The sequence below is a fragment of the Ahaetulla prasina genome, chromosome 1 (assembly GCF_028640845.1).
Source record: "Ahaetulla prasina isolate Xishuangbanna chromosome 1, ASM2864084v1, whole genome shotgun sequence".
Classification (NCBI taxonomy): Eukaryota; Metazoa; Chordata; class Lepidosauria; order Squamata; family Colubridae; genus Ahaetulla; species Ahaetulla prasina.
Genome location: NC_080539.1, coordinates 323,646,058 through 323,673,094, shown reverse-complemented (window position 1 = coordinate 323,673,094; position 27,037 = coordinate 323,646,058). Strand labels below are relative to the sequence as shown.

At 38.7% G+C, this 27,037-nt stretch overlaps 1 protein-coding gene across 1 annotated transcript in view; it reads right to left on the bottom strand.

Annotated features, from left to right (window-relative positions):
• Positions 1-27,037, bottom strand: part of NRXN3 (neurexin 3) — a 1,004,058-nt gene that overhangs the window by 967,366 nt on the left and 9,655 nt on the right. The window contains exons 2-3 of the mRNA XM_058162458.1: positions 4,308-4,746; positions 2,380-2,763 (exon numbers count right to left, since the gene is read on the bottom strand). Of these exons, the coding sequence (XP_058018441.1) occupies positions 2,380-2,763; positions 4,308-4,746 (823 nt within the window). The remainder of the gene's footprint in view (positions 1-2,379; positions 2,764-4,307; positions 4,747-27,037) is intronic.

Sequence of the window (27,037 nt, the reverse complement as noted above, 5' to 3'; positions counted from 1 at the left end):
TCGTCAAGCTACATCAACAGAATCTTAAAAATGAGAGCCCAAGAAATGTAATATGCAAATAACTTCACCAAACTATGAACAAGTTTTAATGCCTTTTTCATCCCTATTCAAACCCCTTTCACTCACATTATTCTGCATTGAATTTCATCCTTTTTTATCTTCCAGACACAATTTTCCACGCTAAAATATTATTTTGCTTTTTTCATTAGACCTCCTTCAGTGATGTTTTTTTTTCTCAATGGATGCAGGCTGATGGCAGACTTCAGTAGGCCTTTAGCATGATATTGCTAATGATCCCACATTAGATCAGAATTTGAGTACTTCCTCTTACCACTCAGACATGAGTGCTCTCCTAGGCTGCCATTATGCCCTGTAGCTATTGGTGAATCATCTCCTCATCCTTCATATAGTACTAAATTGAACAAAAGTTGAGCCAACTCAACAATAAGCTTCATGCTGTGCCAGTTGGTTGGCATATTATTGTGAATTACTCAAAATGTCAAGATGGGCATTGCATATCAGGAAATATGATACCGTGTTGGATTCAAAGGATCCTAGTATTAACTTGACCATTACCTAGAAACACTATCACCTAACTTGAAAACTGGTTGGGCTGGTTTGAAACAGCAATGGCAGTATAAATTTAAACAGTGCCACAAATTTAGTTGTAGTGAGTTCAATTTCACCAGATCAGCAAGATTGGCTTTGGGCCATTTTGAATATCTGGCAGATAACCTATAATGCTGGTCCTGAATTAACATGACCATTTCAAGGAAAACAGATGTAGATGGTATATCAACTAACTCCATTCAGCAAAGAAAATGGCTCTGCATATTATACACTTAAAGAGGCAACAGAGGGGTACTACAAAGCAACAACACAGGCCTGGAAAAAGATATGGTTGCTTTCTTTCAAAAGGAGATGCCTTCAAAGCTCCCATTTTGAAAGATTTACATAGAAATGAAAAAAATAGACATTATTTCATACTTTGATGATACAGTGAATGGAATCTTTACTACTCAGAATTTAGGTTTAGATCTCAAAATATATTTGTACATTTGTTTTTGTTTTATTTTATTGTTATTTTATTTATTGTTTTTACTTTAATGTAAGAATCGTGCTGAAAAAAAAAAGTTGGAGCCTAATGACATTTCAATCTGCTGTTTAATTCACAAGTTGCAGCTTAGATAAATTCACAGGAAGTAACCGAGACTGAACTCCTCAAGATAAAAAGGTAAAGGTAAAGGTTCCACTCGCACATAGTTGCTAGTCATTCCTGACTCCGGGAGGCAGTGCTCATCTCTGTTTCAAAGCCAAAGAGCCAGCACTGTCAGAAGACATCTCCGTGGTCATATGGCCAGCATGACTCAATGCCAAAGGTGCACAGAACACTGTTACCTTCCCACCAAAGGTGGTCCCTATTTTTTTACTTGCAGTTTTTATGTGCTTTCGAGCATTGGCAGAAGCTGGGACAAGTAATGGGAGCTCACCCCATTACACGGCACTAAGGATTCGAACCACTAACTGCCAACCTTTCGATCGACAAGCTCAGCGTCTTACTCACTAAGCCACCGCGTCCCGTATATTCACAGGAAATTCACAGGAAGTAACCGAGGCTGAACTCCTAAAGATACTGAATGCCAAAAATGGCCAGATTCAGAGAAGAAGTCTTTTGATTAAAAATTCTTTCCCTGATGACCCCATGATCAGAGAGTAAGGACATATGTAGCCAGGAGGCTGTAAAATGCCCAGGTGTTGTGTCTGCGCCCCCCGAGCCGGGCCCCCTGCCAGAAAGTGACTCAGAAAGTGAGGGGGAAGAGCCATCAGGAGTTACCTCTGGAGCACCGGCTTCCCTGGCTCAGCTCCAGGAGCCAGAGGCAGACCAGGTGGAGGAGATAACGAGGCCTCCATCCCCTGACTCTTCCCCCCCCAGGCCACGCTTCCAGACTCGGCTGATGGCAATCAGGCCTGGCTGGACCCTAGGTTTCATAGGCAGGAGAGGTGGGAACAACAGAAGCAGGGGTGGGGCAGGCCTAGGAAGTGCTGAGTCATGGAGACACACCCCACAGGATATAAAAGCAACAAGGGCTGCTATACCATTTCGTGGCGAGCAAATCAACTGCTTAGAGGGAGAGAACTAGAGCTGAAATCCTGTTTGTTCCTGGTTTCCTGGCTGACTCATCAGCATCAAAAGAGATAACAGAGACACTTGGCAGATGCTTGCTAGTTTGCTGCCAGAGCTGATAGTTGCTGGCTAATTAAGTCATAGCTCATGTCTCCAACATTGAGGCGAGGGGGACAGAACACCAGGTGTAACATAAAGTATCAAGAAATTAAAATGCCACATTGCTAAAATCTCTTTCTGAATTCTGAACTTACCCCGTTCACATGTTCTTCCCCAGTAGCCAGTGCCTGTGCAATCGCAAATGAAACGGTTCCAGCCATCCTTGCAGACAGCGTTGTTTTTACAGGGATAACTATCACATTGCTTGGTGTTGACCCTAATGCAGGAAGACTTGACACCAGCTGCATTCTGCTGCTCTGCCAGCTGCCGGATATTCTTGCTCCGGCCATCAATGAAGAGGTCTCGGATACAGCCCACATAACCATAGTTCAACATAGCTGTCCACAGCTCAGTAGGAAGTACAAGGCCAGCCCGATTTTCAGGCAGTCCTCCCAGGTACATATCTCCTTCCAGATCCAAGATCTCACTCTCTCCACTTGCAGTGAAAGGTGTCCGTCTGCTGTTCACTGAAATGGTACCTGGAAGGAAAGAAAGAAGAAAGGAAAGTCAAGCAAGAGTCCAAGAGATGAAGCAAATCACTTTCCTGTGTAGTTTGAATTCTGATGAAGGGTGAAAAACCTAGTATAGAAGATCAAGGACTTTAAGCAGGGGAGAGAGAACATTTGTCCTGAAACATGTTACTGCCTCCTAGCAGAACTGTCAAGACCATATGGTCACTATCTTGATAAACTAGAAAATCTATGAAGTATAACAAATCTATTGCCTTGTGATGATAGCAGTATTTCCAGAGGCTTTTTTCATCCATAGTTCTGAAAGCTATTACAGGTAATCCTCATTTAGCAACTTCCTCATTTAGTGACTACTCACAGGGACAATGGTGGTGAAAAAGTAACTTTATGATCAGTTCTCACACGTGTGAGCCTGGAAGGTCTGTAAAGCAAAGGAAAGCTGCATTAAGATCATATGCACTGTTTCACTTAATGACCACTTTGCTTAGCAGCCAAGTTGCGAGAGTCAATTGTGATCACTAAACAAGGACTATCTGTACTGGAATTATATGACAGTTTGGTGCAAAATTATTGGTGAAGAATATGGAAGCGTAGGACAAGTCAATTTTACTGTACACCTAACAGTGTATTGTTACTGCATCATCTTTCAGGGCAGCTTCCACTGATTTGACTGAATTCCAGAGTACTAATGAACATTTGGCCCACAAATTTAAGCCATTGAAATATGTGTGTGTATGATAAAAGTGCATCCTGCAAATTCTTTACAATAAAATATTGAAAGGAAGGGATTTCAGCTTAGGGGCAGAACACATGCTTTTTTTTTCTTTTGCAGAAAGTCTCTACTGGACTTTTCAAAGGTACAGGTAATATAACTGAATTTATGCCAATTGGGGCTCCACCTCTGCTTTCTACATCACCACCCTGTGAAGCAGAGAATGCCACTTTCATATCTCCCCCCTCCCTCTCTCCCTCCCTCTCTCTCTCTCTCTCTCCCCCTCTCTCTCTCCCTCCCCATCCATCCATCCATCCATCCATCCATCTTTACTTTCTTCTGTCTAGGTACAACTTTTGAGAGATACTGGTTTTACTAGTATTTGGAAAGAGGAAAGCTCAAGTAAGAAGAGCTTTCTTTCTTTACAATAAGAAAAAGGTCCATTTCGGAGCGCCTGAAAATGCTAGTCCCTGATGCTGAAAATCTGCTTCAGAGTGATTCTTGAACCACAGTTTAGCCAGAAATAAAGTGAACAGAGACCACTGTGTGGAATCACATGGATACAAAAACAAGTGAAGAATGATGCAAATACTGTGTGTGAAAGAAGTATTTAAGAACACAAGTGGAATTCTACTCTTGACACTTTTACTTTCATTTGTAACATTTGGGATGCTGTTGCAGTATTCCAGCTCAAAATCATCACCTTTGCTAAACCTGCAATATACAATTGCAGACAACTGCCATTGTTAAGCAATTCATCTGATTCTATTGTTTCACAGTTTACAAGACTTTCTATTAGAGAAACAAATATATTTACACTTCTCATGGATTTGGTGCATACCTGATCTACCATCTCTCTGTATATCAACATGATACCATTCTCCATCGTTGGCTTTCCTCTGAGTTGCCTTTACTTTGACAGTTCCAGAGCCCATATCAAGAAGAAGGTAGAGATTTCCATCCAGGAGTTCTACTGCAAAGAAATCCACTTTGGTGTTCTTCTGGCTTCTGGAATCCTTCCTCTCCTGGGGTTTACCATGAGTGAAAAGAATAAGGCCATTGGGCTCTGTAGTGCGGAAGTCAAAAGAGATAGACCCCATTCGCTTGGTGTTCCACTTAGGCAAACTAATGTAGGCCTCGGGATTTTCAAAATTGATTGGATCCAATGTGGCCACATTCTCACAGGTAAATTTCACCTCCCCATAGATTTTCATTTTTGTGTCGCCAATCCTTGCCAAACGAGATAACTCCAGACGAATATCGTTATTCTTATAAACAACCTACCAGGGAGAAGGAAACGAATTACACATCAATCATAAAACAATCCATATTTTAGAAAGATACACCTAAAATATATCTTGGAATATGACTGAATGGGACTTTCAGTTAGAATTTAATATTCGTAGGAAATGCTATAAGTCAGGATTAATTCTAAGTTCTTGAATGGCATTGGAAATACACTAATAAGGATTCACAGGTCTCTAAGTGAGATCACCTTCTACTCACCATTCTTTTTCCTTCTTCAGGGCTCAGTCCATGGTATCACATAGAACTGAGGCCTAAAGACATTCATCTTTCTCTTTGTTTTATCAACACTTGCTTGTTCAGAACAAAGACTTGAGAGTATAAATGAAAAAGAAACTCTTGATTTGAAAATTCTCAACCTTTACAGAGGTACCGCTTCCTAAAGCAGAGATCTTGGCAGGTGCCTACAATCCTCAACTTTGGTTCTGACCTACCACAATTCCATCAAAAGGCTCTGGCTAATATAGCATAAATACTCTGTATTTAGTATTATGCACAGATAAATGGCATGTTCTATGAATCATTATTCACTATCAGTTTTGAATCTTGTGCAATTAAAAGGGCAACACAAGTTATCATAAATTCTTCAATTTTATTCCATATTGTTAAATATGATTTAATTATATATTTGGCAAACAGCGGCTCCTGCTTTGATTAAGACCAGATCTAACAACAAGCTAACAATAACCTGAGATACAAAATAATGATCAATTTCTTTGGTTGAATTAATATACCAGTTCGTATGAATAACATTCCAAGATTCCAAGTGTGTGTTGTGAAAATAAACAAAACTAAGTGAATGTATTGCTACTGGTTGAGATCATGGAATGCCTATCACAAGGTCACAGACTTTCCCTATACTAAAAATATTTCCAGATAACAACATTTGAATTCTGAAGGTACTGAGAATAATTTGTATGCCTAGTAGTCACAGAAGTTTATTGACATTTTGAATCACATGGTTTAATAATTAACATGGGAATACATCTTGGATGGAATGGAAGAATATACTAGGCATAAGACTGAATTCCTACTTCGGGGATCTGGATTCAAATTGCTACTTAAAGCTGAAGATTGGTGGGCGACCTTATCTAAATAATAAATCCCCAGTTTAATTCATCTCCTAAAATGGAAAAGCTTCATGGATGCCTCAAAATGCCATTTACTTTTTGGAGCACAACAATATGCATGTGTAATCAATTTTAAAAATGTCAAAATATCTGCAATTTTCTGCTCCTAGTGCTATAAAGAATGTTTGTTTGTTTGATGGTCATATGTACAGAAAGAGAAACACTACTGCACTCCTATGAACACCTGAACCCTGAAACATAATCATGCAATATCTGCTATCCACATTGGGCAAGATATTTCATTATTATTATTTTTGCACAACTATGAATGCTTTATATAGGTTAATATAGACCATGATATGTAGAACAAGGAGAACAAGAGGATAAGTAGCCCTGTAAAGACATTAAACCTTTTACTTTATAGCATAATGATCATGATGTTTAACTAAACACTTCCTGAAGCTCCTATATATAAAAAAATGTGTGTGATAGCTTGACCTTGATATTTTGCACTGTAATTTTTTATTAAAGCTGAAATTATATATGAACTGGCCTTTGAGTCAAACTAGTTGTTACAATCCAAAAATTATCTGTGTAACGAGCTCTGCTTGTGTGCCCCAATGGGATGTAGCCAACACTGAGGAGATTTCGTTCTCCTCAGGGAAATGAAAGTGTTTTCAGAAGCATGTTGAAAAAGATATTGGAGAAAACAGAAGTATGTTGTGTGTTCAGCAACAGAAATATCCTGGAGAAAAAAAAAATCTTACAGGCATGCCACCAGACCCTACGTGGTCTCCTGCACGAGCAAGGGGTTGGACTAGATGACCTCCAAGGTCCCTTCCAACTCTGTTACTGTTACTGTTACATTCCCCAGTTGCCAAGGTCAGCCCACTTAGAGTTTGCTGAGGACAGGACCTCACAATTAAGTCTCCATCTTGTTGCTGGCCTCTGCTAAAGCGTAATGAAGAAGAACAGACGTGTTGTGCAGCCAGAAAGCATTATTGTATGCAGGCAATGTGCATATGCGTGGGGAGAAAGACAGAGAAACATCTGCAATGGAGAGGCATTCAAAACTACTCTTCACTTGTCTCCTTCCATTGCTTAATGTGTGGCATAACATTCCCCTGGCTGAATTCTTCGAGTTTCCACTGCTTTTCAGTACAGAGGCAGTGTGAATCCTAATGTATAGATAGTCTTTGATTTTCAACCACAATTGAGCCCAAAATTTCTGTTCCTAAGCAAGGCAGTTGTTAAGTGAATTTTACATTTTTTTTACAACCTTTTGTGCCACAGTTGTTAAGTGAATCACTACAGTTACTAACTAACATGGTTATTAAGTGAATCTATTTATTTATTTATTTATTTATTTATTTATTTATTTATTTAAATTTTTATACCGCCCTTCTCCCGAAGGAGCTTCCCCATTGACTTTGCTTGCCAGAAGGTTGAAGAAGTGGATCACATGACCCCAGGACACTAAATATGAGACAGTTGCCAAGTGTCTAAATTTTGATCACATGACCACGGGGATGCTGCAATGAGGGCTGTAAGTGTGAAAAACGATCATAAGTCACTTTTTTCAGTGTAACCTTGAACTACCACTAAACAAACTGTTGTGAGTCGAGGACTACCTGTATTTATCCAGAAGCAAGTCTCGTATATTCAGTAGAAGCCATTCCAAAAGCAGAACCTTCCCACCAATACCACCATTCTTAAATTGTTCCTATGCACCTCTGCTTTTGGCTAAACACCCAAACCTCATTCTGCCACATGTTTAGGGAAGCAGATGGTGAGTGGTTTTTCCAGTCATAGGCAATACTGGGTAGGAGAAGAAAGAACCAGGAAGATACCAATCAATGAGCCTTAGAATACCTTGAACCACGGGTGAAATCCAGCAGACTCTGACAAGTTCTGGAGAACCGGTAGTGGAAATTTTGAGCAGTTTGGAGAACCAGCAAATACCACTTCTGCTGGCCCCAGAGTGGGGTGGGAATGGGGATTTTGTAGTATCCTTTCCCTCCATGCCCACCAAGCCATGCCCACAGAACTGGTAGTAAAAAAATTTGGATTTCACCACTGCCTTGAACTGAACTGTACACGAGCAGCAACATTGATTGGCCCAGTTCCTGGTGTGTGCCAAAGCTAAGCTGCAGGGCAAGTGCTTTGTAGAAATCTCCATTCTTTCTGCCTCAGGGATATGAGAAAAGCACATTGCCACAATCATGAGGAGGAATCCTGTAAGTACCTTGCAGAACATAACGATGAATCAATTGTATACGTCAGTGATGGCTAACCTTTTTTTCCTCGGGTGCCGAAAGCGCCCATAATGCAATGCCCAAGGCCCCACTCCCTGCACATGTGGGTGTGACCTCCCTGTGTGACCCACGCCTCCCTTCGCATGTGTGCATGATCTCCCAGGCCCAGTTTTGGGCCTAACAGGCCACCCTGAAGCCTCCTAAAACCAAAAACGTGGCGCAGGGGTGTGCGGCCTCCCTGCCCCCCATGCATGTGCAAGCAACCCCCTGCAACCCCTTGCATGCGCACACGTCTCCCAAATACATGGCAGAGATCCAAAAATCAGCTGGACGGTGGGAGGTACGCGTGCATGCCAGTGGTGGGTTTCAAAAAATTTTACTACCGGTTCTGTGGGTGGGGCATGGCTTGGTGGGTGTGGCATGGCTTGGTGGGCATGGCAGGGGAAGGATACTTTAAAATCTCCATTCCCATCCCACTCCAGGGGAAGGTTACTGCAAAATCCCCATTTTCTACCGATCAGCTGGGACTTGGGAGGCAGAGAATAGATGGTGGTGGGGCCAATCAGAATTTTTACTACCAGTTCTCCAGAACTGGTCAGCACCTGCTGAAACCCACCTCTGGTGCATGCGCAGTAGAGCTGACCTAGGACAATGGCTCACATGCCTGCAGAGATGGCTCTGCTTGCCACAGTGGCATGCGTGCCATAGGTTCACCATCATGGGTATAGGTGCATTCTATATAACTCTCACATCTTTTGTAATGGCAGCAATTTATGGATTTTTATCTACTGTCAGACAGGCCTAGTTAATGCTTGGAAGGAGAGCCATTGGAAGAGCTATCGGCTAGATCGGAAATTTGAAAAAACATCCCAGAAAATGACAGCGGCAAACCACTGATAAGAAAAGCACACTGATGTTGTTGCCAGGATTAAATTGACTGGCTATTCCTCAGACTTTTATAGGACATGTTGTGCCAGTCCACACTGTCTTCCCCAATTGTACTAAAGACAAGGCAGTTGCAGAGAGGAATAAACACAAGGTTTGCTTTGCAGACTTTATCTTTATTCATTAATGTAACTACTTCATTCCCAATGCAACCTTCTTATCTTTTGTATAATTGGACAGGAACAGGAGGCTGGCACATTTAGGCACAACATGTCCAGTAAGAATCTGAGCAATAGCCAGTCAATCTGAGATGGATAGCTCAATTCAGTCACAGAAGAGGTTTTATACTGAACTCAGGAGACCTAAACCTTTAAAATGTGCAGAGATTCACAATTTCAGCTGACACTTTTGAATAACAAGCAAAGGAAATCCTATTGTATTTAATGGGTTTTCCTCTCATAGAAGCCCACTGAGTCCCACTGAGCTGAATGGAATAGATACTAAAGTCTCACAAATACTTATGGAAAATGGGCTACATAACATAATGCCTCCTTCCAAATTTCTCACTAGTCTAAAAAATTTAATCAACAACAAAATTCTTTGTAACCTATGGGTTTTTTAGAAAAAAAAAAACAATCTAATCACCATATCAACAGCAGTAGCAACAACAACATTTTAGCCTTAGACCAGCAATCACTCTATCAGTAATCAATTGAGAAAGTGGAACGTATCATATCTTGGTGGATGTTTCACTTCACATCTAATAAAATTAAGAAGGAAACCTCACCCCCTTGGGTGTGCTGACTGATGGCCATGTTTCCCTGGGTCCCATTCAAATGCAGCTTTACAGCATTCCACTAGAAATCTCCATTCTTTCTGCCTCAGGGATATGAGAAAAGCACATTGCCACAATCATGAGGAGGAATCCTGTAAGTACCTTGCAGAACATAACGATGAATCAATTGTATACGTCAGTGATGGCTAACCTTTTTTTCCTCGGGTGCCGAAAGCGCCCATAATGCAATGCCCAATGCCCCGCTCCCTGCACATGTGGGTGTGACCTCCCTGTGTGACCCACGCCCCTTTTCGCATGTGTGCATGACCTCCCAGGCCCAGTTTTGGGCCTAACAGGCCTCCCTGAAGCCTCCTAGAACCAAAAATGTGGCGCAGGGGTGTGCGGCCTCCCTGCCCCCCATGCATGTGCAAGCAACCCCCTGCAACCCCTTGCATGCGCACACGTCTCCCAAATACACGGCAGAGATCCAAAAATCAGCTGGACGGTGGGAGATACACGTGCATGCCAGTGGTGGGTTTCAAAATTTTTTACTACCGGTTCTGTGGGTGCGGCATGGCTTGGTGGGTGTGGCAGGGGAAGGATACTTTAAAATCTCCATTCCCATCCCACTCCAGGGGAAGGTTACTGCAAAATCCCCATTTTCTACCGATCAGCTGGGACTTGGGAGGCAGAGAATAGATGGGGGTGGGGCCAATCAGAATTTTTACTACCAGTTCTCCAGAACTGGTCAGCACCTGCTGAAACCCACCTCTGGCACATGCGCAGTAGAGCTGACCTAGGGCAATGGCTCATATGCCTGCAGAGATGGCTCTGCTTGCCACAGTGGCATGCGTGCCATAGGTTCACCATCATGGGTATAGGTGCATTCTATATAACCCTCACATCTTTTGTAATGGCAGAAATTTATGGATTTTTATCTACTGTCAGACAGGCCTAGTTAATGCTTGGAAGGAGAGCCATTGGAAGAGCTATCGGCTAGATCGGAAATTTGAAAAAACATCCCAGAAAATGACAGCGGCAAACCACTGATAAGAAAAGCACACTGATGTTGTTGCCAGGATTAAATTGACTGGCTATTCCTCAGACTTTTATAGGACATGTTGTGCCAGTCCACACTGTCTTCCCCAATTGTACTAAAGACAAGGCAGTTGCAGAGAGGAATAAACACAAGGTTTGCTTTGCAGACTTTATCTTTATTCATTAATGTAACTACTTCATTCCCAATGCAACCTCCTTATCTTTTGTATAATTGGACAGGAACAGGAGGCTGGCACATTTAGGCACAACATGTCCAGTAAGAATCTGAGCAATAGCCAGTCAATCTGAGATGGATAGCTCAATTCAGTCACAGAAGAGGTTTTATACTGAACTCAGGAGACCTAAACCTTTAAAATGTGCAGAGATTCACAATTTCAGCTGACACTTTTGAATAACAAGCAAAGGAAATCCTATTGTATTTAATGGGTTTTCCTCTCATAGAAGCCCACTGAGTCCCACTGAGCTGAATGGAATAGATACTAAAGTCTCACAAATACTTATGGAAAATGGGCTACATAACATAATGCCTCCTTCCAAATTTCTCACTAGTCTAAAAAATTTAATCAACAACAAAATTCTTTCTAACCTATGGCTTTTTTAAAAAAAAAAAATCCATCTAATCACCATATCAACAGCAGTAGCAACAACAACATTTTAGCCTTAGACCAGCAATCACTCTATCAGTAATCAATTGAGAAAGTGGAACGTATCATATCTTGGTGGATGTTTCACTTCACATCTAATAAAATTAAGAAGGAAACCTCACTCCCTTGGGTGTGCTGACTGATGGCCATGTTTCCCTGGGTCCCATTCAAATGCAGCTTTACAGCATTCCACTAGATGTCCCCATTGTCTTGTTATGTGCCCTCCAAGAGCACTTCCCTATCAAAGGTATTATTATAGGATGGGTGAAGTTTGAAGGCTTGTGCATGTGTATTCATTTCTGTTTACACACACACTTAAAGGTTTACAGTTCCTTGGAGGGATTCTGACTCCATTGCCCAGTAGTGTCAGTTACTCTTTCTCTTAAATTCAATCTACACTTCTGCCCAGGAGGAACATACAGGGCCAGCAAAATCTGCTTTTTTTTTGTTTTTCCATGTTTTCATACAGGAAAAGAAGGCAGATTAACAAGCACTCAGAATAGAGGTGCAGTCTCAGTATCGTTTTTATTTTCACTTAACAATTAATTCAGCTTTCGGGATACCAGTTTTATAATACTGACCATCCACTACTTTGTGGTGCCTGTCTTAAAGAAAATGTTCCTGTATGCTCATGCATTTATTTCTTATTGCTCTGACGCTAACCTAAACTGATGGGCAATTAGAGCAGAAGATCAATTATCTGTACCTTGCTTATCTAAATGTCTTGGTTGATTCACTGTGTACTCTGGTTGCATATATGCAAGTCACTGCATTCCTTTGAAAATATCACTCCCATTTATCCAAATGTCTAAATTAATTGAAGATTTTTAACGTTTCCCCGATGCTCCTGTTAAGACAAATCAAGTTTTAGTGAGCATCAGGAGATCTATTCCCAATAATCAAATTACTTAATGTGGGGTGATGGGAAATCTTTTTCATACAGGAAAAGACAAGGCAGTTGCAGAGAGGAATAAACACAAGGTTTGCTTTGCAGACTTTATCTTTATTCATTAATGTAACTACTTCATTCCCAATGCAACCTCCTTATCTTTTGTATAATTGGACAGGAACAGGAGGCTGGCACATTTAGGCACAACATGTCCAGTAAGAATCTGAGCAATAGCCAGTCAATCTGAGATGGATAGCTCAATTCAGTCACAGAAGAGGTTTTATACTGAACTCAGGAGACCTAAACCTTTAAAATGTGCAGAGATTCACAATTTCAGCTGACACTTTTGAATAACGAGCAAAGGAAATCCTATTGTATTTAATGGGTTTTCCTCTCATAGAAGCCCACTGAGTCCCACTGAGCTTAATGGAATAGATACTAAAGTCTCACAAATACTTATGGAAAATGGGCTACATAACATAATGCCTCCTTCCAAATTTCTCACTAGTCTAAAAATTCTTTCTAACCTATGGCTTTTTTAAAAAAAATCTGAGATGGATAGCTCAATTCAGTCACAGAAGAGGTTTTATACTGAACTCAGGAGACCTAAACCTTTAAAATGTGCAGAGATTCACAATTTCAGCTGACACTTTTGAATAACGAGCAAAGGAAATCCTATTGTATTTAATGGGTTTTCCTCTCATAGAAGCCCACTGAGTCCCACTGAGCTTAATGGAATAGATACTAAAGTCTCACAAATACTTATGGAAAATGGGCTACATAACATAATGCCTCCTTCCAAATTTCTCACTAGTCTAAAAATTCTTTCTAACCTATGGCTTTTTTAAAAAAAAAATCCATCTAATCACCATATCAACAGCAGTAGCAACAACAACATTTTAGCCTTAGACCAGCAATCACTCTATCAGTAATCAATTGAGAAAGTGGAACGTATCATATCTGGCTGGATGTTTCACTTCACATCTAATAAAATTAAGAAGGAAACCTCACTCCCTTGGGTGTGCTGACTGATGGCCATGTTTCCCTGGGTCCCATTCAAATGCAGCTTTACAGCATTCCACTAGATGTCCCCATTGTCTTGTTATGTGCCCTCCAAGAGCACTTCCCTATCAAAGGTATTATTATAGGATGGGTGAAGTTTGAAGGCTTGTGCATGTGTATTCATTTCTGTTTACACACACACTTAAAGGTTTACAGTTCCTTGGAGGGATTCTGACTCCATTGCCCAGTAGTGTCAGTTACTCTTTCTCTTAAATTCAATCTACACTTCTGCCCAGGAGGAACATACAGGGCCAGCAAAATCTGCTTTTTTTTTGTTTTTCCATGTTTTCATACAGGAAAAGAAGGCAGATTAACAAGCACTCAGAATAGAGGTGCAGTCTCAGTATCGTTTTTATTTTCACTTAACAATTAATTCAGCTGTGATACCAGTTTTATAATACTGACCATCCACTACTTTGTGGTGCCTGTCTTAAAGAAAATGTTCCTGTATGCTCATGCATTTATTTCTTATTGCTCTGACGCTAACCTAAACTGATGGGCAATTAGAGCAGAAGATCAATTATCTGTACCTTGCTTATCTAAATGTCTTGGTTGATTCACTGTGTACTCTGGTTGCATATATGCAAGTCACTGCATTCCTTTGCAAATATCACTCCCATTTATCCAAATGTCTAAATTAATTGAAGATTTTTAACGTTTCCCCGATGCTCCTGTTAAGACAAATCAAGTTTTAGTGAGCATCAGGAGATCTATTCCCAATAATCAAATTACTTAATGTGGGGTGATGGGAAATCTCTTTCATACAGAAAGAGAAGGGAAATTGATTATCTTCTAATGTAAATCTTCAGATAAAAATGTTTTAGCTTTGATTAGAAAAGTATAGCATTAGGTTTAATTCGTTCTATGATTTATAGTAACATCAGCTTCTGACTACAGGAAATGATATGAAAAAATATGAAAAATACAAAATATATACCCACACCTATAATTCTGTGGTTTAGAATATGCATCAGTGAAGCTTGTAGTTTGTATTGTAAATTAAAATGGAGTAGAACTTCCAGGCATAGGAGCAGTGTATCCCTGTTTAGCTGAAATGTTGCAAATGCAGCATTGTAAATATTCAAACTGTTGGGATACAGTTTAGCAGCATCAGTATCTCTTTCTTTATCTTCCTGTATAATTGTTATAAATGCGGAGGTAATTCTTATTTTCCCTTCCAGGTGCTTTAAGAATAGCAAGATCTGAGAGATATGGAAGTACAGTACATTGAAACATCCCAGATCTAAGGAAGGAAAGTCACCACACTAGCCATTTGTCCAGAATGGTATAAGATCTCCTGCTCAAGCTGGGGGTTGGACTAGAAGACCTCTAAGGTACCTTCCAAATCTCTTATTCTATTCTATATCTTTCTAAAAGTGATGGGAGTTCTTGGCCTTCAAAATAAGAATTCACAATGCAGTAGTTTGATATGGTTCCTTCAATAACCAAACCCCTCTAGGATGAGAGAGTTGATAAAATTAAAAGCAAACACATTCTCAACGGAAGAATTCCCTTGTAACTATCATATTGGAAGATGATATGAAATTAGCCAACAGCCCGATTTAATAAAATTAAGAAGGAAACCTCACTCCCTTGGGTGTGCTGACTGATGGCCATGTTTCCCTGGGTCCCATTCAAATGCAGCTTTACAGCATTCCACTAGATGTCCCCATTGTCTTGTTATGTGCCCTCCAAGAGCACTTCCCTATCAAAGGTATTATTATAGGATGGGTGAAGTTTGAAGGCTTGTGCATGTGTATTCATTTCTGTTTACACACACACTTAAAGGTTTACAGTTCCTTGGAGGGATTCTGACTCCATTGCCCAGTAGTGTCAGTTACTCTTTCTCTTAAATTCAATCTACACTTCTGCCCAGGAGGAACATACAGGGCCAGCAAAATCTGCTTTTTTTTTGTTTTTCCATGTTTTCATACAGGAAAAGAAGGCAGATTAACAAGCACTCAGAATAGAGGTGCAGTCTCAGTATCGTTTTTATTTTCACTTAACAATTAATTCAGCTTTCGTGATACCAGTTTTATAATACTGACCATCCACTACTTTGTGGTGCCTGTCTTAAAGAAAATGTTCCTGTATGCTCATGCATTTATTTCTTATTGCTCTGACGCTAACCTAAACTGATGGGCAATTAGAGCAGAAGATCAATTATCTGTACCTTGCTTATCTAAATGTCTTGGTTGATTCACTGTGTACTCTGGTTGCATATATGCAAGTCACTGCATTCCTTTGCAAATATCACTCCCATTTATCCAAATGTCTAAATTAATTGAAGATTTTTAACGTTTCCCCGATGCTCCTGTTAAGACAAATCAAGTTTTAGTGAGCATCAGGAGATCTATTCCCAATAATCAAATTACTTAATGTGGGGTGATGGGAAATCTCTTTCATACAGAAAGAGAAGGGAAATTGATTATCTTCTAATGTAAATCTTCAGATAAAAATGTTTTAGCTTTGATTAGAAAAGTATAGCATTAGGTTTAATTCGTTCTATGATTTATAGTAACATCAGCTTCTGACTACAGGAAATGATATGAAAAAATATGAAAAATACAAAATATATACCCACACCTATAATTCTGTGGTTTAGAATATGCATCAATGAAGCTTGTAGTTTGTATTGTGGTTTGTATTGTAAATTAAAATGGAGTAGAACTTCCAGGCATAGGAGCAGTGTATCCCTGTTTAGCTGAAATGTTGCAAATGCAGCATTGTAAATATTCAAACTGTTGGGATACAGTTTAGCATAGAGACTACTTCAGCCTGACATTCTCTTTAAACACCACCACCCCTTCTCCAACAACTGTATATTATGTGATGTTCTTAAACTAGCCCTGTTTGCTAAAGGAAGATGTACGTGGAACCATATTTGCTGCTTCATAACCAGGGGAAATCCTTTCATTTCTTTGATTATTTAATATTGCTCATTATTTATCCAATAATTTTGAAGGTTATTTTATTTGTAGAAAATTCCCACAGGACAAAGAGGGAAACTGTTCTTTACATCTAAGTCAATTTCCTAATAATTCAGTTCATTTCCTTCATTGGATTAAAGACCGAAGTAAATGCTGTACTTTTATTAGATGCTATGTTACTGTAAGGCTTGATTCTAACTGTATTGTAACTATATAATCAACTAAATGTTGAGTTTACCTATTGCTGGGCAATAAACTCTCAGCTGGGTTTTCTTTCATTGGATTTCACTTACTTGAAGCAAGGGAACAAGAGACCGACTTAATTCCACAGAAGTCATTTTCTTTAAACAAAGGCAGTTCTCAAGATTTACCCAAACTGACTGAACTATTTTTGTGTCTCAATTCTACAATACAAGATGTAAGAGAATTATCGCTGAGCCATATTTATTTTTGCAAAGTAAAATCACAGTTCACACAAATTTATATAGTTTATAAGTTATAAAATTTATAACTAGAACTTAAGTCTTGCTTAACTTGATTACTGAATTAATCTATGGGGGGTGTTCCCTGATACACCAAATCATATGCTAACTGGCCCTGCTGGGTTTACAAACAAACAATAAAGTTTAAATTAAGCAAACTTACTATGGTCTCTCTCAAGCTAAGATCTTATGGGATTTCCAGATCCCGAAAGACAGGCAGGTAGTGGCCAATCAACCAGACATTGTGACAGTAGAAAAGGGCAAGAAGACAGTGGTAGTAATGAACACAGCAATGCCATGTAACAGCAACGTCAGGAAGAAGGAGTATAAGAAACTGGAGAAATACCAGGGCCATGGGATGTAAAAGCCAAAGTGGTTCCAATAGTGCAGGAGTATCAAACTCATACTGTCACAGAGGCATCACACAATGTTTTGGGACTTTTCTTCCCTTTGCTAAACTGGGCATGGGTGTGGCCAGCACGTGACGCATTCAGGCCTTGGGCTGGGAATTTGACAGCCTTGCAGTTGTGAGACATTGTGCCTTAGAGCTGTGACTCCTAAACTGGGAGAATGGATCCAATTGATCCCAGGAATGACATCAGAGCTCTCTCTCCAGAAAAGTGTAGTGCACCCATAAGGATGAGCGCGAAATTTTTATTTTTTTAATATACATAAATAAATGTTTACAATTGTGCAGATAAAAAACTAATACAAACTAAAAAAAGTACATAAAAACCTTATATATTAAAGAAAAAAGATATATAAAGAAATAACTTCCCCCCCTTCATTATGGCAAATAAAATTTCAGTAGCTTATCATCTTCTCTAATATTTTTGGGAAATGCCCAGCCAGGCAGGGAAGAGGAATCAAGTGGGTAATTAGATTTGAATGGTTGTGCACTCACAAAACATCTGTTTGTCTCTGTCTCTCTTTGTGTGTGTATGTGCATGTGTGCTAAAATTTTACATGACTTGTTAAGCATGTTGTTTAAAGGCTGAATACATACTTCCTCCTGTGCCACTTCAGATGTGGTTGCACTACTTCTGGCCTCTTTAGGAAGCAAAAATTGTCTTATACAGATAGAAGGAGTAGGAATTATCAAAGCCATTAAAAGACGCAGACCACAAAAGAGACAAACTGACTCTGCTCTACCACAAAAAATCATAAGAAAAGGAACAAAAGTTATCCTGCAGTAGAGTGCCTATATAGGAGTGTCTCAGTTGAGAGTAAAGTATGTTCTAGAATTCTTTTGCTATTATTGTAACTTTCTTTTATCCTTTGTAAGTTTTTTACTGAGAATTTTGTAAAGAATATAAAAATTAATATAAAAAGACAAAAAGTGCAAAGGGAAAGAATGAAAAGTAATAGAAATAGCTTCCAATTTTCTGTGCAGCAAAATATAGGTACAATTACAAAATCACTTTTTATTCTATGGGTATAAAATAAAAGCTCCCTTTTTCTATTATTTTTTTAATCAGCAAAACATAAGATCATTTTGTTCTGTTTCATGAAAAAGGTCTATAAGAGGTTTCCAGTCAGCAATATAAGCATAAATGTTTTTTCACCTAATTCACATTCCTCCTCCTATTTTCCCCACAATTACCACCCTCTGAGGTAAATTGAAAAAGACTGACTAGCCCAAAGTTACCCAGCAGGTTCCCATGCCTAAGGCGGGACTAGAACTCATAGTCTCCTGGTTTCTAACCTGGTGCCTTTGCCACTAGATCAAACTGCCTTTTCCATCATTTTCATCAAACATTCCTCCATTGTGGGCAATGTGGGTATTCTCCATTTGAGCATTTAATAATCTTGCTACGTTTGTCATATATACTTTTAAATATATTACTACTTTAAGATTTTATTTAATTTTTTTGCTTAGCTTAAGCTAGACTTTTCTCTAAAATGGTTGTTTCATAGATTAACCATTTACAATCTAAACTGTAAACAGGGAAGTCTGACAGGAATTGTGGGGAATACTAATAGTTTTATTCTGATTATATATGTTACTTTTGTTCAAAACCACAATGTAATTGATTTTGGCCAAGTGAATATTATTAATTTATTGGGGATTATAAAATGTTCTGACTTAACTTACTGAACAAACTGAGCAAAATGTAGTTTAATCAATGCAATATATACAGCGCTTACAGGAAAATTGTTATATTTATTATATTATTCTATAAAGGTCCCCTTTTAGGGAAGGTGACTTCACTATTTGATACTGATGCTGCATTCCAACCAAGGCCTAATTATTGGAGATCTTGTGGTCTGGGTTTCTTCTGCTGCAGCTGAATGTCACTCTCATCTATGCTTTAATTATGAATGCAAATTCTATGGAGATTCTCAAACATCCAGGTTATGGTTGTTCCAAAGATGCTTTTCAACAGGACTTTCTTGGTTTTTTTCTCCCTTGAGAATGTTTCGCTTCTCATCCAAGAAACTTTTCAGCTCTGAACTGAATTTGCCTTTTAAAAAGCACCTTTGGTACATTGGATGCAAGGGCTCACCTGGTGTGTATTTCCAAGATTTGGGTGGGTGCAGAGCAGTGGTCCTGTTTTAGAAATGTGGCCACCTAGGTTCCAAGTGTGTTATCAGTCAAGACTTTATGATACGAGTGGTGATGCAGGACACTGTAGTGGCCTTCAAAGTACTACTTCATAGAAGACATTGTCACTCAGGACACTGTGCTGGCCTTCAAGGTACTGTTTCATTGAAGGCAGTTGTTAGACTTGTGAAATTAGGCCATAAGATTGTTGCTTAAATATCAGCCTCTCTGCCTGAGCTACTTGACTCTCTGATTGGGCTGGTGGTGGAGTTTTCCAGGTTCATAATTTGGGAGGGTTTCAAACTGTCTGCGCTGGCCTTGGTGTGAACTCAAGAGCTCATGAACACCAGGACCTGATCTAGATTATTGACAGATTGACACCCAGTAGATGTCACACATTAGAACTAATTTTTCTCTTTGAGCAGTAACAGTGTTAGTTGGAATCAGGAGATGTTGTCATGGATGGATCACTCTCTGTTAACTTTTCACTATTTTAGGAATGCCCTCTGCTGCAGGATGGGAGGCCCTATTTGATTTGTCTGCCTAAATCACCTGACTGACTTTGTAGGATTCAAAGGAAACTTGGGTAATTACTGAAGCTCTGGTGCAGACATTTGGCCAAAGTCTTAGTTGCAGTTTGAATGAACATACAACAGAGACTTTGAATTTGATTGTGCCTATGTGGCTTCTCTGTTGATGGATCCCGACCAAGCCCTTGATTCCCAGAGGAATTTTGGGAGATGAAGTGGCACAAACAATACCTTGGATGCTGTTGGAGAAAGATGAAGAATGATTTTGACCTGGTGCAGGTAAGAGCCTGTGTTAAGGTCTATCTTGTAGCAATAAGGGCAATGCAATTTACCTATTTTTCTGCTCTTATTCCAACTCCATATGTCCCTCCCTTATTTTGAATGACTCATCCTCTTCCAGTTGATTTTTATTTCCATTAATCACCCATGGATGAATGGCTTTATGAATTTATTAAATAAATAAAATTCCCAGACGGAGAAAAATAAATATTTTTACTCCTATAGAAAGTTCATAATTTATACAGTGCCCATATTAGCTCTTAAATTGCCCATTCCTACTTGTATTAGGTCCAATCCAAGATTATTGATAGAAAAATCAGAACTATAATCTCATTTCCATTGGATTCATTTTAACGCAAAAGGCCCTAAAACATTCACCTATCCACAAAAATGGCAAACCATGAAAGGCACTGCTTAGAGTAGATAGAATATGAACTGCCCTTAACATAGCTAAAAACTAACCTCTGTGGGTGACTCAATACTGTTTAAGCTATTTAATAAAATATTTCCCCTGTCGGTTTCTTTTTAGGCTTTTCATTGAATAATGTTAGAAAATTACTGGGCAACTTCTAGTTTACACTCGGCACATTTCCAGTCAATTCCTACATCCAGATCAGACCAGCATACATGCCACTTGGTTCAGCTAACATATACCTTGAAATTTATTGATTAAACAACAGAAAACTTCAGAGGGGAAAAAAAGTTAACTGGCAAAATGGGACAAAGTGCAAGGAAAAACAGGGAGAGCATAAGACATATACCAAAGGCACACTTCACACTATCTATGTAATTATATCAAAAAGCAGAGTTTTCTGGAGCCACTGGAAATAATACCATGAGCTTGGATAGACAAGGGAACGGTCTTTGGTGATTTCAGCTTTAACCCCTTTAAATCCTTAAAAGTAGCAGAATAGCTATGGAAAATAGGACACCAGAGATCCCTTATCTATTCTATACAGGGAATACATAGCCAAGAAATAATACCCAGTTAGCACAAATGAAGAGTGCAATGATCCTAACAGAGCACATCTAGGCTGCGAGTGACACATTCCATTAATCCTTTGGTTTGCTCTGGAATGCATGAGCATAAAATTTGAGCTCACTACCTCTGAGGAACAATGCAACTGCACCGTGGAGTGTTAAGAAGCATCAGACTACCCAGGGAACTGCTCTGAAAATGTGCAAATGGCAAAAGAAACAACCATATTACAAGCATTCTGGCTATAGCAATTAGGAAAATGCCTAGCTTAAGTTTCCCCAAGAATTAGCAATATATTGAAAGGATATTTTATTTCTTGTCTGCTGGACATATTTCCTGCACATTCAAGATAGAGTGAAGCACCAAAGTATAAATACAAAATGAAGCCAGCAAGGGAAAAAAAGGTCAGAAACATCTGTTGAGTAATAGCGCTGAGTATTTTCTTTGTTTTTCTTGAAAGAGAAAAGGAAACTATAATCAGAAGCTTGCACAGCTGGCTGGAACCATTACTGCCAGCCTGCCAGCCAGCCAAAACTAACATAACAAGGCAATTGATTAACCGATTCTACAATGGTTTTGCCAACCTCATCTTACGAAAAGCCCTCTAGTCTAGATTTAAAGAACTTCTGCCAACATCTGCAAAGTGGGAACCATTTTATATAGTGGAGCTATGTAAAGATGCTTTACAATATGCATGAGCACAAAGTACTTTTCCTTGAGTCATTAAGGAACTATGTTTCTGTAAGGTTCATACAGCTGCCTTGAAAGTGGTCTCCAAGAATCTTCACTTGCATTTATATCTATAGCCACTATCTTTGTTAGGAGTTCTAACAAAGGTGTTTCCTGTGTGTCTACACACAATCAGAGACAGTTGTGCATAATTTTCAAATCAGTGAGCTGTTTCTTTTCAAAAGATGTAGCTATTTAATATTTCAAAACTTGCTTAGATCTAACTAAAATATTCCTTTGGAATACTTTCCAAAGGCGTAACGTAAATTCCTTCCTTCAGATTATTTTTTTTATTCTGACTGATTCAGAATACACACAAAATAATGTTTCAAGTTGCTGTCACATGTCAAAATCAAACTTATACCAGGTTATTTTGTTCTGTAATCACTGGATATTCCTCAGTTCCAAAACAGGAGCTTTTTTGTCTTAGGTTACCAATAGAGGAATTTTGTAACCTAACTATACGTCAGGCTACTTTGTAGAATTTTTTAATGATATTTGATATTTATTTGAACACATTTGATAGTATGTCCAATATTTCCATGTAATAATGGCATTCATTATTTTTTCTAAAAAAAAAATTGAACAAATGTGTGGAACCTGACTAGGTCAAAAGCAGATTTCTAGTAGTAGTTCTGATAGTGCTTCTGAACTACAGTCTTCCCTAAGAAACAATTCCTCATCTGAGAGAAATATGAAAGCTTTTAAAATAGCCAATAGAAATGATAAAAAAATTATATGGGATCTATTATTGTTTCACCTTAGCATACAAGAATCTAAAAGACTTTTATCTTACGTAGTTGGAAGAGATAGTTAAAGACTTTTTCTTGTTATACATTACAAACCCCACAGATTAATCATATCAAGCATTTATAGCAGAAAAATTTAAACTGAGGCTTCTGTACTCAGAAAAATTTGAATAGTCCTTGAAATGTATTAAACCGACATAGTGGGAATCAGGAGAGAAAAATGAATTAATTATTGGCTTATCATTTAAATTAAGAACAACAATGAAATTTTGTTTCTGAGATTCAGTCCAATGATGGACAGTTATTTACTGATAGAAAATCTATTGATCAACTGTTTTATTATTGCTATAGTTATATTAATCAGAGAGTCTTGAACTGAACAGCAAATTACTAATTTCCTAGGACATAATAAAATGGAAGGGATTTCTCAGGAAGAAAAAAAATTGGCACAAACATAATTATTACATGTTATAGAGACATTGCAATCAATGAAACTGCAGAAATCTCCAGGAGTGGATAAATTTCTCACTGAGTGGCATAAAATTTTTAAGTATTTATTGGCACCTAAATTATTTGAAGATTATAATGAATCATTTATTCTTTATTTTCTTTTATTATTCTATGAAAAATCCCACAGACCACTAATACGAATCAGCGCACCGCTTGCTGAAGCGCCTAGATTCCCAGTGATGGGATGGGGACCTTCAGGCACTCTTCCTCCTCTCTCTTTCTCTCTCTCTTTCTCCCCTCTCTCTCCCATTCTTTCTCTCTTATTCTCTCTTTCTCTCCCCCTCTCTCTTTCTCTTTCTCTCTCACTCATTCTGTCCCATTCTTTCATCTCTCTCTCTCTCTTTCTCATTCTCTCTCTTTCATTCTGTCTTTTTTTCTCTATTTCATTTTGCACGGCATCAGCATTCCATCTCAGTATATTTGCGCCAGCCAATGGCACAAAATAGCCCTCGTCTCCTGCCGCTTGGGACTCAGAGCGGTAAACGGCATCCAGTCCAGGGAGCAGCCGGATTTTGCTCTCCATTGCGGACATCAGATCGGCTCCCTGCAAGCTTTCATCTCTCAGGGAGCCCGGGCGAAATTTCCCATGCTGCTTCAGCGAGCGCTCCTCAAGAGATGAGAGCTTGCAGGGGGTCGATCTGACGTCTGCAATGGAGAGCAAAATCCAGCTGCTCCCTGGACCAGATGCCATTTACCACTCCGAGTCCCAAGTGGCAAGAGACAAGACCTGGTAGTGCAAATATACCAAAGCGGAATGCTGATGCTTTGCAAGTGCAAGTAGTGCATCGCTCCCGCAGCTTCCAGCCATTGCAATCGTTGCTTCAGCCCAGTTGCGCCGTCCCTCCCCACCATGGCAACAGGACCAATATTTCATTCCAGATGAGAGGGCTGCACTCCTTTTTGCGTATTGCACCATCTGCAAAGTTGCACATTACACGTGCCACCCCAGGGCAGAGATTTCCAGCCCTGCCACGGCTAGTCCCGCATTCCAGAGCTGTAGTAGTCACACTCACAGGACTGGCTCATTGGTCATCCTGGAGCAGCTCCTCCACCAGGGTGCACCAGCAAAAATACAAAGATTTCTCCACGGACCACCAAAATTTTCTCGCAAACCACCAGTAGTCTCTGGACCACAGGTTGGTGACCACTGATCTAGGTTGAATTTATGAAGTATGTTCTAAGAAGATATAGATTTTATTTTTTGTTGTTCATTTGGTGTTTCTATCCAGTGACTAGCGTTATTACAAATGGATTTATTTCTCAGACTCAATTGTGGCACCTGTAAGGATTTTCCTTGTCTCATTTAATCCTTAATTTGGTTTTTGAATCACTATCTTCCTATATTAGAGAGTCTCAAAATATTAAATGTGTTGTAGAACTCAATAATGAATATAATTATTTTGATACATTGATGACACTACAGTTATTCTGATACTAACATAAAGTGATTACCAACATTTTTTTTGTAGACATGCAGCAATATAGCTTATATTCTGGTTATAAACTGTAACACATCTAATTTGCTGCCTTAGGGATCTTCTATATCTATAAATTGCTTAAAGACATTAGGCCCATCACTTCCTCTCATCTCTGGGAAGAAGGCAATGGCAAACCACTTCTGAAATCTTGCCAAGAGAACTTCAGGAACCTGTCTACTCCAGGAGTCAATACTCTTCATAATTAAAATTCCCTAATTCAGGGGATATAGTTATCAATATCTCCTAATTACAATTATTAGAAAGATGTAAACTAGACTTTGTTTTTGGACATTGAAAAACTGAGTTTGAAATAAAACTGTGCACAAATAATGAACATGTGCTTGTTAAAATGTATAATTTTTAATTGAAATTTGAAATAGAAGAACAAGTGGAAAAACTGTATGATAAACAAGGCTAATTATCTTGATAATATAGACAATGAGAAATATGTGGCTGAAAGAACTGAAATTTACAGTATGTTATAATTTTAAAGAGATTTTTTATAAATAATGTACCATTGGTATATGTCACCAGACAAATTGTCTAGAATGTATAAATGTATAATGTATAAATTTAAGTTGGAAATGTGAACAAGTAAGAGAATCATTTTATCATGTTTGGTGGATATGTATAAAATTGAGTTTGAAATAAAACTGAAAAATCTGGATTCAAGAGGATTTTAAAGATTAATATACAATTGAGACAAGAGGTTTTTCTTTTGGATTGATGGGCAAACAGTTGGGAAATAGTTATGGAGTTTTGTTTTTGTATATGTTATCCGTAGCAGGATGATTGTATGTACAAGGATAGAAAGATTCGGCATTATCCCCAACCAAGGAATGGTAGGTGAATATTATGGAACTTGCTAAGATGCCTGACTTCTTTGAGCAGAGAAAAGACAATATCTACATTTATTGCTGACTGTAAACCCCTTATTTTGTGTGAAACAGAAACTAATTAATGTAGGACTTATGGTTTTGCATGATAGATTATAGAAAGAAGAGAGTTTTGTTGAAACCATAGAGTAAGAAGTAAACATATTGTACTTATAACTACCGTATATACTCGAGTATAAGCCGATCCGAATATAAGCCGAGGTACCTAATTTTACCACAAAAACTGGGAAAAACTATTGACTCGAGTATAAGCCGAGGGTGGGAAATGAGGCAGCTACTGGTCAATGTAAAAAATAAAGATAGAGCCAAGTAAAATAACATGAATATTTATTTGAACGAAAAACAATAAAAGTGCAAAAGGGGGTCCCCAAAAAGAATATGGTATCAAAAATACAGTATCTTTAAAAGTAACAGCAACCAAGCTAACGAGAGCTAAAATCCCTCAAAACTGGAGTTCTCCTCCTCATCATCTGTTTGTCCAAACAGAGCTTCAGCTACTTCAGCTTCTGTGATGTTATCCGCATATACGTTGTCGCCATCACTGAGTTCACAGTCGCCATCATCACTGCTGTCACTCTCATACAATGCGCTGTCTTCACTGCCATCCATAGCATTACTAATGCCACATTTCTTGAAGGCACGTTGCACCATGTCCTCTGGAATATCTTCCCATGCATCACGAACCCACTGTGCTATTAGTTCTATGTCTGGCTTTCTCAGATTTCCAACTTTTGTCAGACGAGCTTGACCAGATGTCATCCATTCATGCCACATCCGTCGACATGGTCCTTGAAAGGTTTATTTAAACTGACATCTAGGGGCTGCAATACAGATGTAAGCCCACCTGGAATAACGGCCAAAGTGACTTGAGATGACTTTGCCAATTTTTTTATGTCATCAGATGTGTGGGCTCTGAACATATCCCAAACTAACAGTGATCTTCTAGTCCAGTCCCCACTCCTCAAGCAAGAGATCCTATACTGTTTCAGACAAAGGATTGTCCAGTCTGTTCTTTAAAACCCTCCAGGAATGAAGTGTCCAATAAGTATCATCATCATTATTATTATATTATTATTATTATTATTATTATTATCATTATTATTATTATTATTATTATTATCATTATTATTATCATTATTATTATTATCATTATTATTATTATTATTATTATTATTATTATTATTATTATCATTATTATTATCATTATTATTATTATCATTATTATCATTATTATTATTATCATTATTATCATTATTATTATTATTATTATTATTATTATTATATGATGATGATGATTTTTTGCATTGACAGAGCGAGCTTCAGTTTACCAAACTTTGTATCTTTTAATGAAACGTGTTAGTCTGAAGGGACTGTTTGAACTCACAAAACACTTGCAACTTTTAGTTCCGTGCTGAGGATTTGGAAAGCAGCCCAGCAATATTTATTTATTGCTCGGACTGCTCTTATTTTCACTCCCCTTTCTTTCTTTTCCTTCCTCCTCCTCCTTCTCTGCCTCTCTT